Genomic DNA, 16,966 nt, shown 5'->3' with positions numbered 1-16,966 from the left:
AAAACAAAACAAAAACAAAACAAAACACACACACACACACAAAAAAAAAACACATATACAGAAGCAACAGCTTAAAAATGAATCTCAATGTTTCCGTGAATTTGTGAAGCAGAAAGGTTTGGCAACATTTGGCTAGGGCAGTCGGTTAAAAAGGGTCACAACTGAAAATCTATTTCAAGCTCCCAAATAGAGAGTATTACTAAGATTTTAGCATAAGTAATTATGTTTTTATATGATATGAAAATAATGGTAGCATGTTTCAATAGACAGATTTCATGCGTAAGCAAGCATTCAAAACTACATGCAACTTTTTTACATATGCACATGATTTGGATTCCACTGATGGAAACGATTCAAACGATATGCATATGAACTCATGTATTATGCAGTAACAAATGCATTGTGGGATAAAATAGGCAAATATTCTACCATGAAAAAAGTTGATTTCAAACACTGTATTTTACAAACTTTTTAGGTATACATGCTGTCTGTATACCCTAATATATTTACACTGTAGTTAAAATACATGTACCATAGTTACACCTACTAAATCCCACAAATAATGATTTTTATTTTACAAATGTACCATACAGATCTGTATACAAATACCTCCTGCTCTTACCAGAGGGTGTAGTTATCCCATTAAACAAATTGTGAAGCAGGCATGAAAAAGACAAGTCTTCGATAAGCATAGTGAACATAGACATGTGGAATACAGATTTGAGGCATAAATCTTTTCACAATTCAATGATTATTATCTTCATTGAACATGTTATTCACAAGCATTCATTCCAGAAAGCAATCAGTTACCACTATCAGTGCTATACAGGAATTACAGTACAAGTATTCTCAATTGATGACCTGATTTCAAAGAAGAAATATAGTCTGATAATTACATTCAGCAACAGAGAACATAACACAAATGCAGGTATGTTATTGGCATTAGTGGTACTGCATCGTTACCAGCATTACTTGTAATTCTTTTACTTGTACTGTTTTACTCAGATACTGGTACTCTGTTATACATACCATGTTCATGTCAATGCCATTGGTGTAGGTCCAAGCATGCTGGAAGTATTCTTCAAGTCGCTGACGCAGAGGATTGGGAATCTGGTGGAATCTGATAAATTCTTTTACCCGAAGCATCTGCATGTGGTACCTTGCTGTTCCCGAATACAGCCGCTGGATAATTGCAGAGACATTCCCAAAGATACTGGCATACATTAGTGCTGAGGAAAGTAAGTATTGCACCAATTAAACATATGCCTTTTACAGATCCTCGTTTTATCACTTTCTAGCATCTGTTTGAGGTTATGACTTTTATAGTCCTTAACTAGAAGTTTTCAGAACAACAAGTGTATACATTCAAATACAAAGTTATATTCTTAATAATAAATAAACTCAAATGAATAAAATTAGCAACAGTCGAGTACTGAAATAAAGAGTTACATTTTAGATAAGGAGTGGTTCCTCAGTAGGCAGTTAATTAGCTTTAAAATGCATACAGCATGCTGTATTAGTGTATGCATGTACAATATTCTGTATGCGTTTACTCTATACTGAATTTCTGCACTTGTAAAAACACAACACCACCCCAAAGCAATTGTAAAATGGGTTTGGACTCACAGCCAATTAGCATGACACATATGGAGAAGATTTTTTCTGAGTTGGTATTTGGAGACACATTGCCGAATCCAACACTTGTCAGACTGCTGAAGGTAAAGTAAAGTGCTGTCACATATTTATCCTTGATGGAGGGTCCCGAACTGGCATCACTGTAATTGTATCGCTTCCCAATCTGCTGCCCCAATGAATCTAGCCATCCGATTTTATGGATCAGGTACGGCCTTTCCACATTTCCAATGGCATACCAAATGCAAGCAAGCCAGTGTGCAATCAAAGCAAAAATGCACATGAGCAGCATCAATACAGCAGCCCCATATTCAGAGTATCGGTCCAGCTTACGAGCGACTCTCACCAATCGTAACAGTCTAGCTGTCTTCAGCAGTCCAATCAAAGTGGTTGTCTGAGGAGAAGAAATATAATGAGATCATTACTGTTGCTCTATAATGCATTGGAAAGTAGCAGAAGCCTGATAATAACTAATAACTGATTATTATTTTGAAACTCCCAGACAGGTACAGGAAATGTGAACATTTATTAGATAATGTTAGGTATGTTAAAAAAAAAAAAAAAAGTAAAATATGACTTTAGTGATACTTTAAGTATATACAAAATGAGGTGTTTCCACACAGTTAGCGTTTATTGCTTGTAAAAACTGCAAGTAGAACATTATACATTTTTGTTTAGTCTCCTCCCCATCATAGTAACTGAAAGGGACAAATAGGGTAGCCACAATCACAACATCAAACATTACATTGCTTTGTCATTACTGTAACATCATTTAAAATATGGAAAACTTTCTCTGACCATTTTATATGAGCAGATAAACTTCACCTAAATATTTTGTGGAAAAAACAAAACAAAACAAGATTAAGTACTATTAAATTAGACAGGAAAGCAAAAATACACAAGGAAGAGCCAGGCTTGCTTCAAGCAAAGGCTTAGCACTGCTGGGTTTAATTTTAATATATAGGTAATCATTTTCTTTTTTTTATGAAAGAGCAGTTCTTCCAGATCTCAAACGATCGATATTAACATCAATTGTCACACAGCAGACTAATGGTTTAGTTGGAGCACTATGGGGAAAGTATTTTGGTTGCTCTTAAAGGATAATTGGCAAAAGTTTGTATCTGTTTACTTTATAGATTAACCATTGACAGATAGTAGGAGCTATTTATCTGTCCCAGCATGCAGTACTGCATTCATATCCTTGCCCTTTCCATACACAGCTGGCGTCTGAGCAAGATGCATGAACACAAAGCCAGAAGCACTACTCTGTTTCCCTTTGGCAAGAATGGATTCTTTCACAGTTGCCAGCAGGGTGTTTGATAACCCCCAGGTTCTTCACCAAGCACAGAAAGTAAGACATTTAGAGTAGCATCAATAAGGTACCAACATAGTCTAAAGTGTAGGCAAGTGAGCATTTAACATCAAAGGCTTAGTCCAAGTAAAGGACTTACAAAACAAAGACACTGCACTATTTACTGTTTGTTGTAACATATTTTATATTTGTTTTCATCGTCTTCTTCCTAATGCTACATAATACATGTATAAAAAATAGAAACACCTGCCTTTAAACTGTTAATAAACTGCAGAGCCAGCCAGCCAGTTTGGCAATGGTTTTAGCATGCCTGGTATTTGAGCTATTTCAATTGATGGATTTGTAACCATTTCTAATAGAGTACTCACATTCCTGCAGGGATGTTGGGACTGGAAATCTTAATCAAAGTCTGTTTTCCCGAATGGGCTGCAGTCATCATTTTTGATGACTGCTCCTCATGAAACATGAGGCATTTATGCAGTCTTAGTTATGGAAGCACATGACAACTGAGTCTACCATCAGCCTTGTCTGTCAGAACTCATTACTTCTATTATGGCTAATGTGTCTCAAATATAGTACTTCAACTTGAAATCACTCAAAAAACTATATATATATATATATATATTATTAATTCAAAACTAATGTGAATTCTCGACTAAGCAAAAATGTCTTACAGTATTATAATGAGTCTCACACCACAAGAAACAAGACAGGCGGGTAGATTATTCAGTACCACTGCAAATCAAATATTCATCATAAAATAAGATTGCAACATTAGCAATTCCTGCTGAGTATATTTTCCCATGACTATACTATGCATTTACCATTCAGCATTTACAAGGCTATGCCACACTTCTCCTTGCATGAACTTTAGCAGGGTTAACAATGCTTTTAATATGCTTTAGTCCGCTGCTAGGTTTACAGTGGTATGCTGCAGGTAACTTCTATAGGGAGTGGATTCAAATAATACTGTTGCTTTACGACCAATGCTATTTATCTTTTCTGATGGACATTTCCACACAAAAGGATTTACATTTTACAAACCATCATCTGTTGATAAACAGTCTATTTATGATATTGGTACCTTATAGTTTGCAGTAGCTTAATGGTATATATAATTAACACAAGTGCAGTATAGCTTGCAGGAAATTACTAGCGGCTAATTGCCTAATGGATTTATTGAAAATAACTATATGTGCAGTAGCTCCAGTGAAGGAAATGTCTACTTTCAACATGAATATTTCTCTTATAACTGGAGGATAACACAAGTTTGGATACAATTTATGATTACATATATTCTGACAGATGCTATATATTTTTGGAAGCTTGACTGAAAAATATCTGTTTGGTTTATAATTGATTTGATGCTGTGTCACATTATTATTTGCAACAACTACCCAACAACTAATTCTAGTACCCATAGTTATATTGTAAAACCAACACACAAGCCTCTACCATTACTCAATTAAAAATAATATCTAGGCTGAGTAAACAGCAACAAGATATCAGTCAAATTACAATGTTAGTCAAAACCCTGCAATCCTGTCTAAGGCCTAATCACCAGGTGCTGATAGTCTTGCTGCAAGGAGGACAAATACAATACAATACAAATGAGCTTGTGGTATAATCAGACCTGACCATGAAACAAAACAAACCACACTCAAACACTCAAGTGTAAACCGTGAGTTCTTTTAAAAGAGAAATTGATTATTCCAATAACAAATTTACTGGACTCCTAATGGCTTACCTCGTCCGACCCAGATCCAAAAATGAGCAGGTCAAAGGGTACTGCAGCAACCATGTCAATTAAGAACCAGCCCTTGAAGTAGTGAATAGCTATTTTTGCTGGATCACTCACCACCTCTTCATTTAGGTTGACATACGTTGTTCGAAAGTTGATGAGAATATCAATGATAAACATAATATCCACCATCAAGTCTACAACATTCAAGGGGCTGCAGGAATAGCCACACTCTCGTCTCTTTTGCTCCTCCCGGTCATTTAAAAGAAAGGCTGCAGAGTATGGCGTGAATATGGCAGTGTATATTACTAACAGCAAAATCAGCCAGTCCCAGACTGCCTTAAAGGGACTATAGTGAAGTATAGTGAACTTGTTGATGCGTGGTGTCTGAAGTTTGTACTCAGGTAAAACATCAGCTCCCAAAGAAAGGACCTAAAACCAGAAACACAAAGAATTGTTACAAGAACAATCAACTAATTCAGTTTTTATTGTTCAAGAAGAGCAATGTGGATTTAATGTGATTCAAATTCCATGGATGGATATTTATATATAAGCCCAAGGGAAATAATAAAATAAATAAGAACCTGTTATTTTCAAATTGTGAAATAAAAATACAGTTTGTTATAACATCTCCTTCTTTCAAAACCTGTGAGACCTACAGAGTGATTGGAAAAGCATGACAGGTACAATTTATGAAATTACTTTACTAGCCATGATTGTGATTAGTTATAAACTTCAAATGAAAATACACTAGACGTTCCTGTATTTTCGTCACTTTGTGGCTTTGTTAAATGGAACCACTTTTGACAAGCTGTTTATTTGATTTAAACTAAAAGACCACCTATACCACTGTAAACTTCTATAAACTATGTAAACATTATTAGTATGCATATGAATGAAAGGGTAGAGAAATATTTACCATTATTTGTACACCTGCTATTTTTAGACCCCCTTGGATGCATTATTTTAGTTAATCAATTATTAAACTGCAGGCTTTAAAGATTTAGATATTTTATAAATCAGTTTCAAAATTCTGTTAAGCATAAATCAAATGCAGCCCAACATATGCTCTTACTATTTACAGATATTCAGCTTCAGTAACTGCAAAATCAGGACATCCAAGCAACACATGAAGTTTGATAATATTGGATTGCGGTAAGGCACCAGTGTCTCTTCATAACACAGCAACAATAGAATTGTTAACTTTCCATCTTCCTAACCATTCTTTTTAAAGTTAGAAACGCTAGCTGAACTAATTTATTTTATTTTTTCTGTTTTCAATCCCACCCCGTTTGCTTTTAGTTTGTGCGAAGCAACCATGCTTCCCTTCTGCTTTATACAGCTTTATCTTAAACTGGAAACGGTTCAGGGTTTTAAGAATTAGCAAGCTGAAAACAAATTTAATTTAAGAGTTGAAAAAAGCTGGAACCCAAAACATGGCCGCTGCATATAGCTCCTACAGAAAGCTGGTCAGCACTTGTATTCTTCAGTTTAGATTGCTCTGATAATATCATACTACTATAAGGTAAAATATTTGAGTGACATTAAAACCAGAATACATGGAATAATTGGCATTGGCTATAATTTATTTCTATACATTTTCAAGCAAAATTGAAATGGTTTCACCAACGTTCTGTAAAGGCGAGCCTCATATTGTATTCATGTTCTTATGCTGTCCATTTTACATGCACATTTTTTGCATGCATTGACATAAGTCTTTTATGCAAAACAACTGTGGAATATGCAAATAATATTTCTGATGGTTTTTTTTTTGCTGCATTGTGACCAGCTGCAGTAGCACTTTATACTGCAGTTTGCATTAGCAGTGTGACACAAGAGAACTTGAACAAACACTAATGGCTCCAGCCTTTGACTAATTCCTTTTTTTTTTTTTTTGGAAAGAAGAACACTCCATATTAATGTTAAAAAACCAAACAAGATAGTGCTTAAGAGGCCTTGAATGTTCTAAAAATAGTAGTTAATAAAAGACTTAATGGAAATAACATAACGGAACTCAACACAATAAGAGTCAAAAATATTTTAGAGGACTTGCAATGTGTTGCTGATATTGCTTTGTAATGTCTATATCAATACTAATTTCATAGTTTATATTTGTTACTTTGTGGACTATTGTAAGACTCTGCATGTTTATGCCATCATTCATGATCACTTCTACATTTAGGAGGCTAGCATATGTTGGCAGCTACAGTGCTTGCAGGTCAAAAGTAACCTATGCAGTAAAGTTCAATTCATTCATCTTATAACCTTCACCTCACCAAGTCAAGCATCTGTTTCTGAAGCAGCAAGATAGTCTCTGTGGACAAAGCTTGCCAAGCCAAACAACACCTGTCATCACAACAGATGTTTACAACTGAATTTTCCAGCCATCTCAAGCCTACTAGGAAGACAACATAAGCGAAACTTACAGTATGCAGTCCCCTACTTTACTGAAGCACAATCTATGTGAATAAATATTAAAAGCAACACATTTTTTTTTTTTTTTTTTTTTTTTTGTGGTTTTCTGCTAAGGACTTCATACTCAGAGGAACTGTAGTTGAATCTGCATTTACTATTGTAATGGTTAAATTCCAAGGATTAGGAGTTACCCCTTTGTCGCTAACACTTTCCACTAAGTGTGTCAGGAATACACGGAATGGTGAATTGGATTATCACAGCTGCCTCGCAAGTCTTGTTTGAACAAGAGATTTTCAATGGTATGTTGGTAACATAGCACAAAAAGCCCTAATTAAAAGGCCCTCAGATAAGGTTTATCTGGTCCTTTGATAAAGATATGCTGCTTATCAGAAGCAAAGGATTATACTAAAAGAGATATAAAAGAAATAACGTGAAAAATCATTGTGCATTTCCACATTCATTCATGTGTTGTATAGATTTATAAGGTAACTGTAGAACCTGGTATTTATAAAGCACTCAGATGATTATTCCATTGAGAGTCTTGTTCTTGTTCCTAAGTCTGTAAGTATAAGGTCAAAACTGAGGTGGTTATGACAAGAAGGAAGGCTTTGATAGAGGTGTATTCAATGTTAAAATGTCATGATGAATATTGAAGGGTTATTATCGGTATTCACAGTTTTCAGCATGAAGTATTTAAAGCCTTGGGAGTTCAAGATTATTAGTGAGATACTTCATTTTACTTTTATTATGAGGAAAGCTGATTTAGAAAGTTCTTGATAATTTCTTAGCTTTAAACATTTCTAAATATTGAATAGCTGTCAACACGCAACCAGAGTTAAAAGCAGGAGACATGTGTTCCCATGCAATTGCATCATTGGGCTGATGGGCTAGCTAGACTACATTCTTTATGCATCTCCTTACAGTTAAATTATTAAGATGCACTACAAGTTCTCTGTACTTTGGCTTCAATCAAAAATTATAGTCCATAATTACATGAGGCTGGAGAGAGGCTAGAAAATGGTTTACAAATCTATCAAGTCTGAGTGCAACGTCTTCCATTACAGTACATCAGCTCTGATTAGATTATAAAATGATGCAATGACTCACCCCCCTCCCCAATATCCACCTTCCTATTATAATCAGCAGTGGCATATTTGATTAGAATACAGCATAAGATGCATTAAAAGGGAAAGTTCTTAGTCCTGATTGCACATAACCCTTCCCTCGAATCATAGTTACAAATCTACATATACTATTACTTGATTGTACTCTGCTTGACAAGGGAATTAAAAAATAATAAGAGATTATAGAATGTATCTGAAATAAATATGCAAGCAGTTGTAAGAGGAGTTAGTTTCATGGTATTTAAAAAATCTAATTTTATTTAAAAATCCTGTAATTTAGTTTAAGTAAATAATGCTATACAAACACAATATACCAATTTAACTATTGATAGAATACTATGTTTAGCTCTTAATGTTCTCGTTTTAGAAAGCTCATTAAAAGAATACATTGTGAATAATGTTTCCTTGGCTGCCATAGTTTCTTTATGGGTAAAAAACTTAATTGGTTGTCATCTCTCACAGTTAACAAGCCGCTTACTGTTCAGGTCTTGTAATAATATCCCTCTATGAGTATAGTTGGCACTTAGCTATGATAGGTTATTCCATCATGGTATTTTTATTTTTTCCAGTATACTATAATACCAGTTATATATGAGACATTAGTCTGAGATTTTTTTTTTTAACCTCAATCCTCTGTTTTCACCTTTTCTATATACTTCATGGAGTAAAAAAAAGAAATTGTCTTTACCTCACATTCTGGACAAATTGCAACTCAGCTTTGATATTGGTAAAAATGGTCTCTAATCAGTGCAGAATAATTAAACACTAGCAGATATGTCACGTTAAATACCATATCTTATGTAGTATGTTTACATAATAAATAAATGTACTATTTGAACTGCAATCCTGTATTTATCCCTCACATTGAGCTTTGATAATTAATCTTTTTTACTAGACAAATAGCTTCTTCTTTGTGAAAAAGGACGATATAAAAACAACAAAAAAGGATTTCTTGCAAATGTTATTCAAAAAAAAAAAAAAAAAAAATCCAATAAAATACAGACAGGTGGCTTTGCTATTTGCATGCTGTGCTCCATTTGCATTTTGTATTAAGCATGCCAGAGTTCCTGCAATGGGGCAATAAAGAAATGTGGTTGCTTTAAATATTAAGCCAATATAAACTAATTAAAAACACTGGATTCATTAGTGGAGAATGTAGATACTTTAATGTTGGCTATTTATGTTCCTGACCTATTGAACAGCCAAAGCTATTTCTTTATGATGAAGAATGATGAAGATAATGTTATTTGAACACAGTCATGTCAGAGATAGAGATGCATTACTGTGCTTGAGGACATCACAGTCCTGTGTTGTCACTACCTGGCTCAATCAAGAAATGACAAGGAACATTACATCTAGGTGGCTGTATGGGCAGAGGATGGACATATGATGTCATGTTTGACGTCTCCATTGGAAATAATGAATGTTCCAAGAGACAAAGTATTCTAGCCATGCTTGTGCCAAAATCTGGCAAATTGCTTCTCCGACAAGTGTTCATCTTTCATTTCTCCTGGTTAATTAGCAAATTATTATCAACCCAAAGGTTATCCATTTTATATTTTTTGTCTTTTATGACTTTGAGCAAATGGAACACTATTAAATAGACTAAAAATACACCCTAGTTGTACATGTTTAGTTGAAATAAAAGTAATGGATGACAGAACGTACCACAAGGAGGAACACTTTTAATTAGCTTTCCAGGCTAACGAAAGACCCTCCCAAAAATTAGCTAGATGGCAGAAATGTAAAAAAAAAAAAAAAACATAAATGGACCACAATGCAATCCTCACAAGAGAACCTAGAGAAAGTGTATTTAAGGTTTATCACTTATCATGCAAGGATATGCAATATCTACATCATGAGATGACAATTTGTAAATTTGCTGTGCCAGCAAATGCCATCTTTCAAACTACTGTAACATTAATGCAAATGCTTCTGTAGTTTCCGGTACAAGAATACTTTTTCCATTAACTTCTGCAAATAAGGCTTCAGATTAAATCACAACTAAAAGTCCTACCGCTCTTTCAAAATATTACTGGATGTCATTACATGACATCAGACTGGGGTGATGACACTAGAAACGTTTAACAAATGTCTTACCTGAGTAACTTTTTCTGTAACATTGTGTGTTCGGTCTTTAACCTTTGGTGCGATGATGGTTTGCTCAGAAGATGGAGGAGGAGAAGTCTTCTTTTCATTTTTAATATCGGAAAAGTTCAACGTAATTTGAGGGATTTTGTTGATTGTGCTGTATTTGGTGAGGTTTGAATCGGATGTGGAACCCAGAAGACTTGATTTTATATGGTTGAATGGACCTGAAATGAAAAAACACATACAAATCACAGAGACTCTAACTGAAATGAAAAAACACATACAAATCACAGAGACTCTAACTGAAATGAAAAAACACATACAAATCACAGAGACTCTAACTGAAATGAAAAAACACATACAAATCACAGAGACTCTAACTGAAATGAAAAAACACATACAAATCACAGAGACTCTAACTGAAATGAAAAAACACATACAAATCACAGAGACTCTAACTGAAATGAAAAAACACATACAAATCACAGAGACTCTAACTGAAATGAAAAAACACATACAAATCACAGAGACTCTAACTGAAATGTTATCCTGCATTTGATTTTTCTTAAGAGCATTTAAGTGAGGGTACCAAAAAAGACCCCCCTCCCCTTACTGTGAAGATCAATTCCCTTGCTCTTTGAGCAGTCCTTTCTTTTTGGGATTAGAAAGATGGAAATTAAATAACAACTCAACCAGTGGAAAAAAAAAGCGACTGTATATCGGTACCAAATCTTTTGTTATGTACAGATTTAGCTCATTCTAACTTCTATTGTGATAAATACCCAACCTTCCATATTTAGTTTGTTACAGCACATTCAAATGTTAAAATCAAAAGGGGGGGAAAAAAAAAACAAAAACAAAACACTACTTTGAATTCAGTATTAATTAAGTCTTATATATTGATACTCACCTATAATATGTTTTGTAAACTATAATACTATATAAAAAAAGACTATTAAAAAAAAAAACATGTAGCAATAATCCCTGATTATTTGTGGTTTAACTAAAATATAAACGTGTTGTTATTCTGGGTCTGATTTTGGTTTACAAATAATAGTGTTTTATAATGAATATGGTTCAAATCAATTACATGCTAAGTTTAAAAACATATAGAAAAAATTCAAACCATACCCCCTGCCATCCAGGAACGGGAAACTATGTTTTTCAAGAGACAGAAAGGGGAAAGCGGAAAGAGAAAGTGATCAAGATTTTATACTCAGAGGTACATAAAATATCTATCAGAGTGTAGGAATAGTTGGATCTTAATGATTTAAGATTTAGTAAGAACTTAGGCTAAATCTTTCCTCAAGAAATGAAATCATGGTCAACATTTTTTTTTCTGATTAAATCCTGTTTTTTAAATCATTTTGTTTTGAATTTTTTTATGAATAGATTCTTTGGGGGGCAGCTCTCCACTTTCTGTTTGCTTTCTTGTCAGAAATCTCCCAAAAGCAGGCTGGTTTTGTCATGCAGCTTGAATACAGTTCATATGGTTAGCACAGAACAATGACAGCTGCAAGCTTACAGCCATTCATTTACCATCCTAATTTAACTTCAATAGAAAAGATGTAGATGACTACAAAAGCTGTGGGGGGGTTGGGGGGGGGGGGGGGGGGGGGGGGGTTTGGTGTTACTTAAATTATATTCACATGTGTTTTAGACACACTCTCTGTTCAGAATATTAAATGGACAGCATGTCAAAAACACCTGTGGTAAATAATCTTTACTCCACAAACTACCCCTTTTGCTGTAATCTACATTTTCCTTGCTGTAATGTTAGTGTTTCCTTAGTAAAATTCACGCAACAAGCAATTTAGTATTTCAAATGGACACGTGGATTTTGTACCATGAATTGTGTTACCTTTGATATTGCGACCATTGTCTGAAAGCACCATAGAAGTGTTGAAAAGAAGAAAGAAAAAAATAAAGAACTTCAACATATTAAACAATAAATACAATAAATAAATAAAATAAATAAACAAAAAATACACCAAAAAGTTTCAGAAGGAAATAAATATATCGTTGTTACTGACAACTGGACCAATGTTTCATTTTTCCCTTTTAAAAGACAGTAGCATGGACATTTTTTTTTCAAAATGTTTGTATGTTTTTAACATTCCCCTCACTATTTTAAAGCACATTTGGAAGACAATTGATAATAACTCAATATTATAGCACATACATTTTATAATGATAATAAAATTATATTTATATAGCACCTTTCATAGGTGGACCACCATCACAAAGTGCTTCACAGAGGCAGGCTGTGAACTGTGCATGTATGCAGAGTCACTTACAATAGGACATTGATTTGACATCTCATCTGCAGGATGGAGCACAGGGAGGTTAAATGACTTGCTTAGGGTCACACACAGTGAGTCAGTCAGTGGCAGAGGAGGGATTTGAACTGGTGACCTTCTGGTTACAAGCCCTGGACTTTAATCACTGGACCACACTGCCTGCTTGCGCCTTTTTTTTCTATTCCATTATTATTGCAGCATTGTAGATTTTGTTTTGTTTAAAAAAAATAGTGAACGTTTTTCCTTACTTTTCTAACGATATTGAGTTTAGCTCCTGGTAAGGGTGGAGTTCTCATGTACTGAACAGTATGGTCATTGACATATTATTGATGTCATTAGTTTATATACAAGACTTGCTAAGTAATTGTTTTATTGGTTCTGAAGAATTGTAAAACAAGGTTCTTGCTTTCACTAGGCACTATAAAAATTGCTGAAAGGGTTTGGTACTCTGACCCATGAAACTTCAAGTCTTCTTGCAAGACTTTCAAAGCTAAAAAAGAACATGAATACATTTACTGTAAAAAAATAAAATAATAATAATAATAATAATAATAATAATAATAATAATAATAATAATAATAATAATCAAACAATCCCTTTTATACCAATGTGATTTTTGGTAGATTCTGACATTGTCATTTTTGTATTGCCAATTACAATACAATGTAAAAACCAACAATCCATTATACAATAAACGTGTTACTCATTCTAAAAGAAAAAGTGAATTCTAACTCTATGCAATATAATGCATGAGGTAGTTGCATTAATTAACACTGCCTTTCCCACCTTTTTATCCCCACCTATAACCCTATTACAGCAATGCATATTAATATTGCACATGGAAATTGAATGTAACCTCAGTGTGGGTCCTAGATTGAAGATCACTTTAAAAAGATATGCATCGACTCATGGATTTGTCATTCATGGTAATACCTTCACTTGCATGTCGGTCCCTGAAAACATTCTTTGAGCTGGCGCTAAACCCCTCAACATCATGGACTGACGACGCTCGTCTCATGCTGCAAATACTCTCCTCTGACCTGGCATGGGTCAGACATCTGCTCGATTGCAGCATATCAGGGTACAACCTGTCCCACTGATGTTTGGGTGAAGAGTGATCAAGAGGTCCTGATTCATTAATCATTGTTGGGCAGTGACTAGATCCAATCAGTGCTTTTGTGTCATCAGCATCTGAAGGGCTGCAACTCTCTTTTGCGGGTGATTTAAAGTGCTTCATGGCAACAGAGTCATCACTTTGTTTGGGAGAATGGACCAAAACAGCATCTGGGTCCTCCTGTGGAAGGGACTGCTTGCTTGTACCCAAGAGTCTCAAACCGGCCAGTCTTAATCTGAAGAATCTCCCCTTGCCTGGAAACAAAGGAATACACATATAAAAAAAAAAAGTTAAAAAAAAAAAAAACGCTTCCAGAAAGCTTCCTTTTGGTTTGAAAAACATACATTTCATTCACAGTAAATAAAATCGTTAACCCAAAACAGTATTGTATGAAAGAGGTGAATGTGTCTATTAAAATGCTGTTGGTTTATAACACAGCTACTATATATTTATACATTCTAGCTATTGAAACCCTATTACGGAAGAGTCCTTTATTAATAATGAAGAACGTAAATGAAACCACTGCAGGAAATATAAAACAGCCTTCATTCAACAAATCCATACGAATCCTCTCGCATAAAACAAATGTCACAACAATCACTAGCCAACACATGTGCATCACCGTTAAACACAGATTAAATACCACTGAAGCGTGTGTATACTTTAACTATCTACTGCTTTTTAAAATCAATCACCAAGGAGTATCATGCATTACAAAATACCAAGGAAAGCGCAAGATGCAACAAATGCTATTGTTAAATACATGATTAATACAAGAGAAGCACAAAACCCTTAGAACTATTTTCCAATTTTGCTTCATCACTTTGAAATTGAACACAATATTGTTGAATATAATTGGCCTTCTAAAGCTACATGCATTGGGTGCACAACACAACTGTATTTAGAGGTTCTTCATGCCTATGACTATGGGTTTCACAACTGAACAGAATCATAATAAAATAAATGGCAATTTCAAAATCTATTTCTTAAGATTGTTAGGCCAAATGTATTTTTCTTTATCTTTTAAAAAGCAAAAAAAAAAAAAAACTGTAAGGACTGTTTTAAGGGATATTTTTTAAGGCATGTTTTTTAGAGATCATTTTTAAATATTATGTTAAACTAGACCAGCTTAAAACAGCTGAAAACTGTTATTGAAGTGTAACAGATTTTTTTTCTCCAAGGATAATGCAGTTTATATTTTAAAATTGCAGCCTACACTTTGAGAAAGTGTGTTATCTGAGGTGTTACAACATGTCTTCCAAACAGAGTCTGACACACAGTTCAGCAGCACACTACATGAAACCTAATACTATATAATGACAGAATGTTCTTGCTCTGTTTTTAGAAGTGCAAACATCATTCATTAAGGGAGCTTAATGGGAATTCATGTATGTAACAAGCAGTCATTTCTTCTCCATACTATTATGCTTTCATTTCAAACTATGAAATCATAATGGACAGTCTAGGAACATTTGGGTTCCAGAATTCACAAAAAGAAATTGGGCAATAAAAGAAACACTGCCGGTTGCAGTTCTCACATGGGGTTGGAGACAATGGCCCCCAGTATATTCATTAAAAGCTAATATTAAAAAAAAAGCAATATTTGAGCAAATAAATATTTAATTTACTTATATTTAAATGTTTTCCTAATTGTCTTATTGTATGTAATATACTGCTTTATGTGTGTAATTTTATTTAAAGCCATGAGGTATTTTTCTTTTTATAAAGTAAAAATTCTTTAAGTTACAGTTTTGGCAGATGTACACAGATCCTTCTGCACCAATGGCCTAATATGACTGTGTTGTATTGAATTACTGATTTTGATGTCTTGTGGTAGTTCAGATGGAAGAGTGTGTGCAATTTTTGTAGTTATGTACAGCTTTGGCCAAAAGTTTTGCATCATCCTAGAGAACTAACTAATTTAGCCTCATAAAGTCAAATGAATCAGTAACATATTGAACAACACTTTGTAGTTTTCCATATACTTAACAAAAAACTGACTCAAATTGAAAAATGTGACATACTGTACTATTATGGCTTCCAGTAGACTTTTGAGCTATCATTTTTTTTTGGATTACATGCTTATGTCTCAATCCTAACATTCTAGGTGATGCAACATGTTTGGCCATAGCTGTAGCTGACAAGGAAAACAAATCTTTATGATCAGTTTAACAGGCAACTTCAACATGCCATCAGTAACAAAATGTAATGAAATTATCATTTTTATTCTCTGTCAACCTCTACTACCTTCAATGAGCAAAAAAAAGATTACTAAAGCAAACATTGACAGCCTTTCTAGCTAGAATGATATTGAAGTGATGCACTGCATCTTTATTTTATGAAGGACAACATGTTTTACAAGCTGGACCAGAATGTCTGAAAGATGCCATTTTAAGGTAATTCTAGGCCACCTGAAGCTATGTATTTAATTAGGAACTCGACACAATATAAAATTTATAACAAAATTTCAGCTTTAAAGTTTGCATCATGCTGGAATTAAATTATTCTAGGTACTGATACACATATGCTTAACTGCATAAATCCACAGTAATAAAATGTAGCAGCAGATGCTCCAATCTTCTGTCCAGCTGCATCATTCCTGCTAATTCCTTATCAAGGCCAGCTAGCATGAAACCAAACTACAGAACATCATACAGTATCTGGTACAAGCCTAGCCAGTTCGTAAACAGCAGGCCACAGAATTATGATCCCATTTTCACATGCCAAATAAAAAGTTCAAAATGGAGACATCTTTGAGCAGATCACCTCAGGAATCTAATCAGCTCACGTTTATTTGAAGAGACATCGCTCAATAAAATGCAGAAGAAAGTTCTGCCATTTTGGAGCAACTGCAGTATTGAAAAAATACTAGAATCTGTGAAGTAAAAAAAAAAAATAATAATGACAGTCGTGATTTTGTGAGATGGATGTGGACAATTTCATTTGGCTAAAGTGTTTGGACTGTGGAACAGCTGGGGTCTGCTCGATATACTGCTTTGAGGCTCCTTAGGTGCTGAAACACCAGACTTGTTAGTCTAACTCTTGTATGGTTAGTATTCTTATACTAATATAACAAACTGTACCATCAACATGCTCGGACTGCAGTGTACAGACTGGTTAACTGGAACAAAAGAGACAAATGAATTACATTTGAATTTATTATTATGCATTGGGGAAAGAACCCCTGTGGTATACAGTAGGTAGTTATGTTTCTTGTCTTGTTCCAGGAAAATCAGG

General features: G+C 34.3%; 1 protein-coding gene across 5 annotated transcripts in view; it reads right to left on the bottom strand.

Moving 5' to 3' along the window:
- LOC121322261 (potassium voltage-gated channel subfamily H member 7) overlaps window positions 1-16,966 on the bottom strand; it is a 41,137-nt gene that overhangs the window by 2,240 nt on the left and 21,931 nt on the right. The window contains exons 4-10 of one of the 5 annotated variants that reach the window (XM_041261958.1): window positions 13,549-13,983; window positions 12,177-12,197; window positions 11,447-11,470; window positions 10,325-10,539; window positions 4,692-5,117; window positions 1,627-2,026; window positions 1,030-1,229 (exon numbers count right to left, since the gene is read on the bottom strand). In XM_041261958.1, the coding sequence (XP_041117892.1) occupies window positions 1,030-1,229; window positions 1,627-2,026; window positions 4,692-5,117; window positions 10,325-10,539; window positions 11,447-11,470; window positions 12,177-12,197; window positions 13,549-13,983 (1,721 nt within the window). Of the gene's footprint in view, window positions 1-609; window positions 613-1,029; window positions 1,230-1,626; window positions 2,027-4,691; window positions 5,118-10,324; window positions 10,540-11,446; window positions 11,471-12,176; window positions 12,198-13,548; window positions 13,984-16,966 lie in introns of all 5 variants that reach the window. The other 4 variants (XM_041261960.1, XM_041261959.1, XM_041261962.1 and 1 more) reach the window with 4 other exon arrangements.

This window comes from Polyodon spathula, chromosome 10 (assembly GCF_017654505.1).
Source record: "Polyodon spathula isolate WHYD16114869_AA chromosome 10, ASM1765450v1, whole genome shotgun sequence".
NCBI lineage: Eukaryota > Metazoa > Chordata > Actinopteri > Acipenseriformes > Polyodontidae > Polyodon > Polyodon spathula.
Note: the sequence above shows the minus strand (reverse complement) of the source record. Positions and strands in the feature narration are given on the sequence as shown.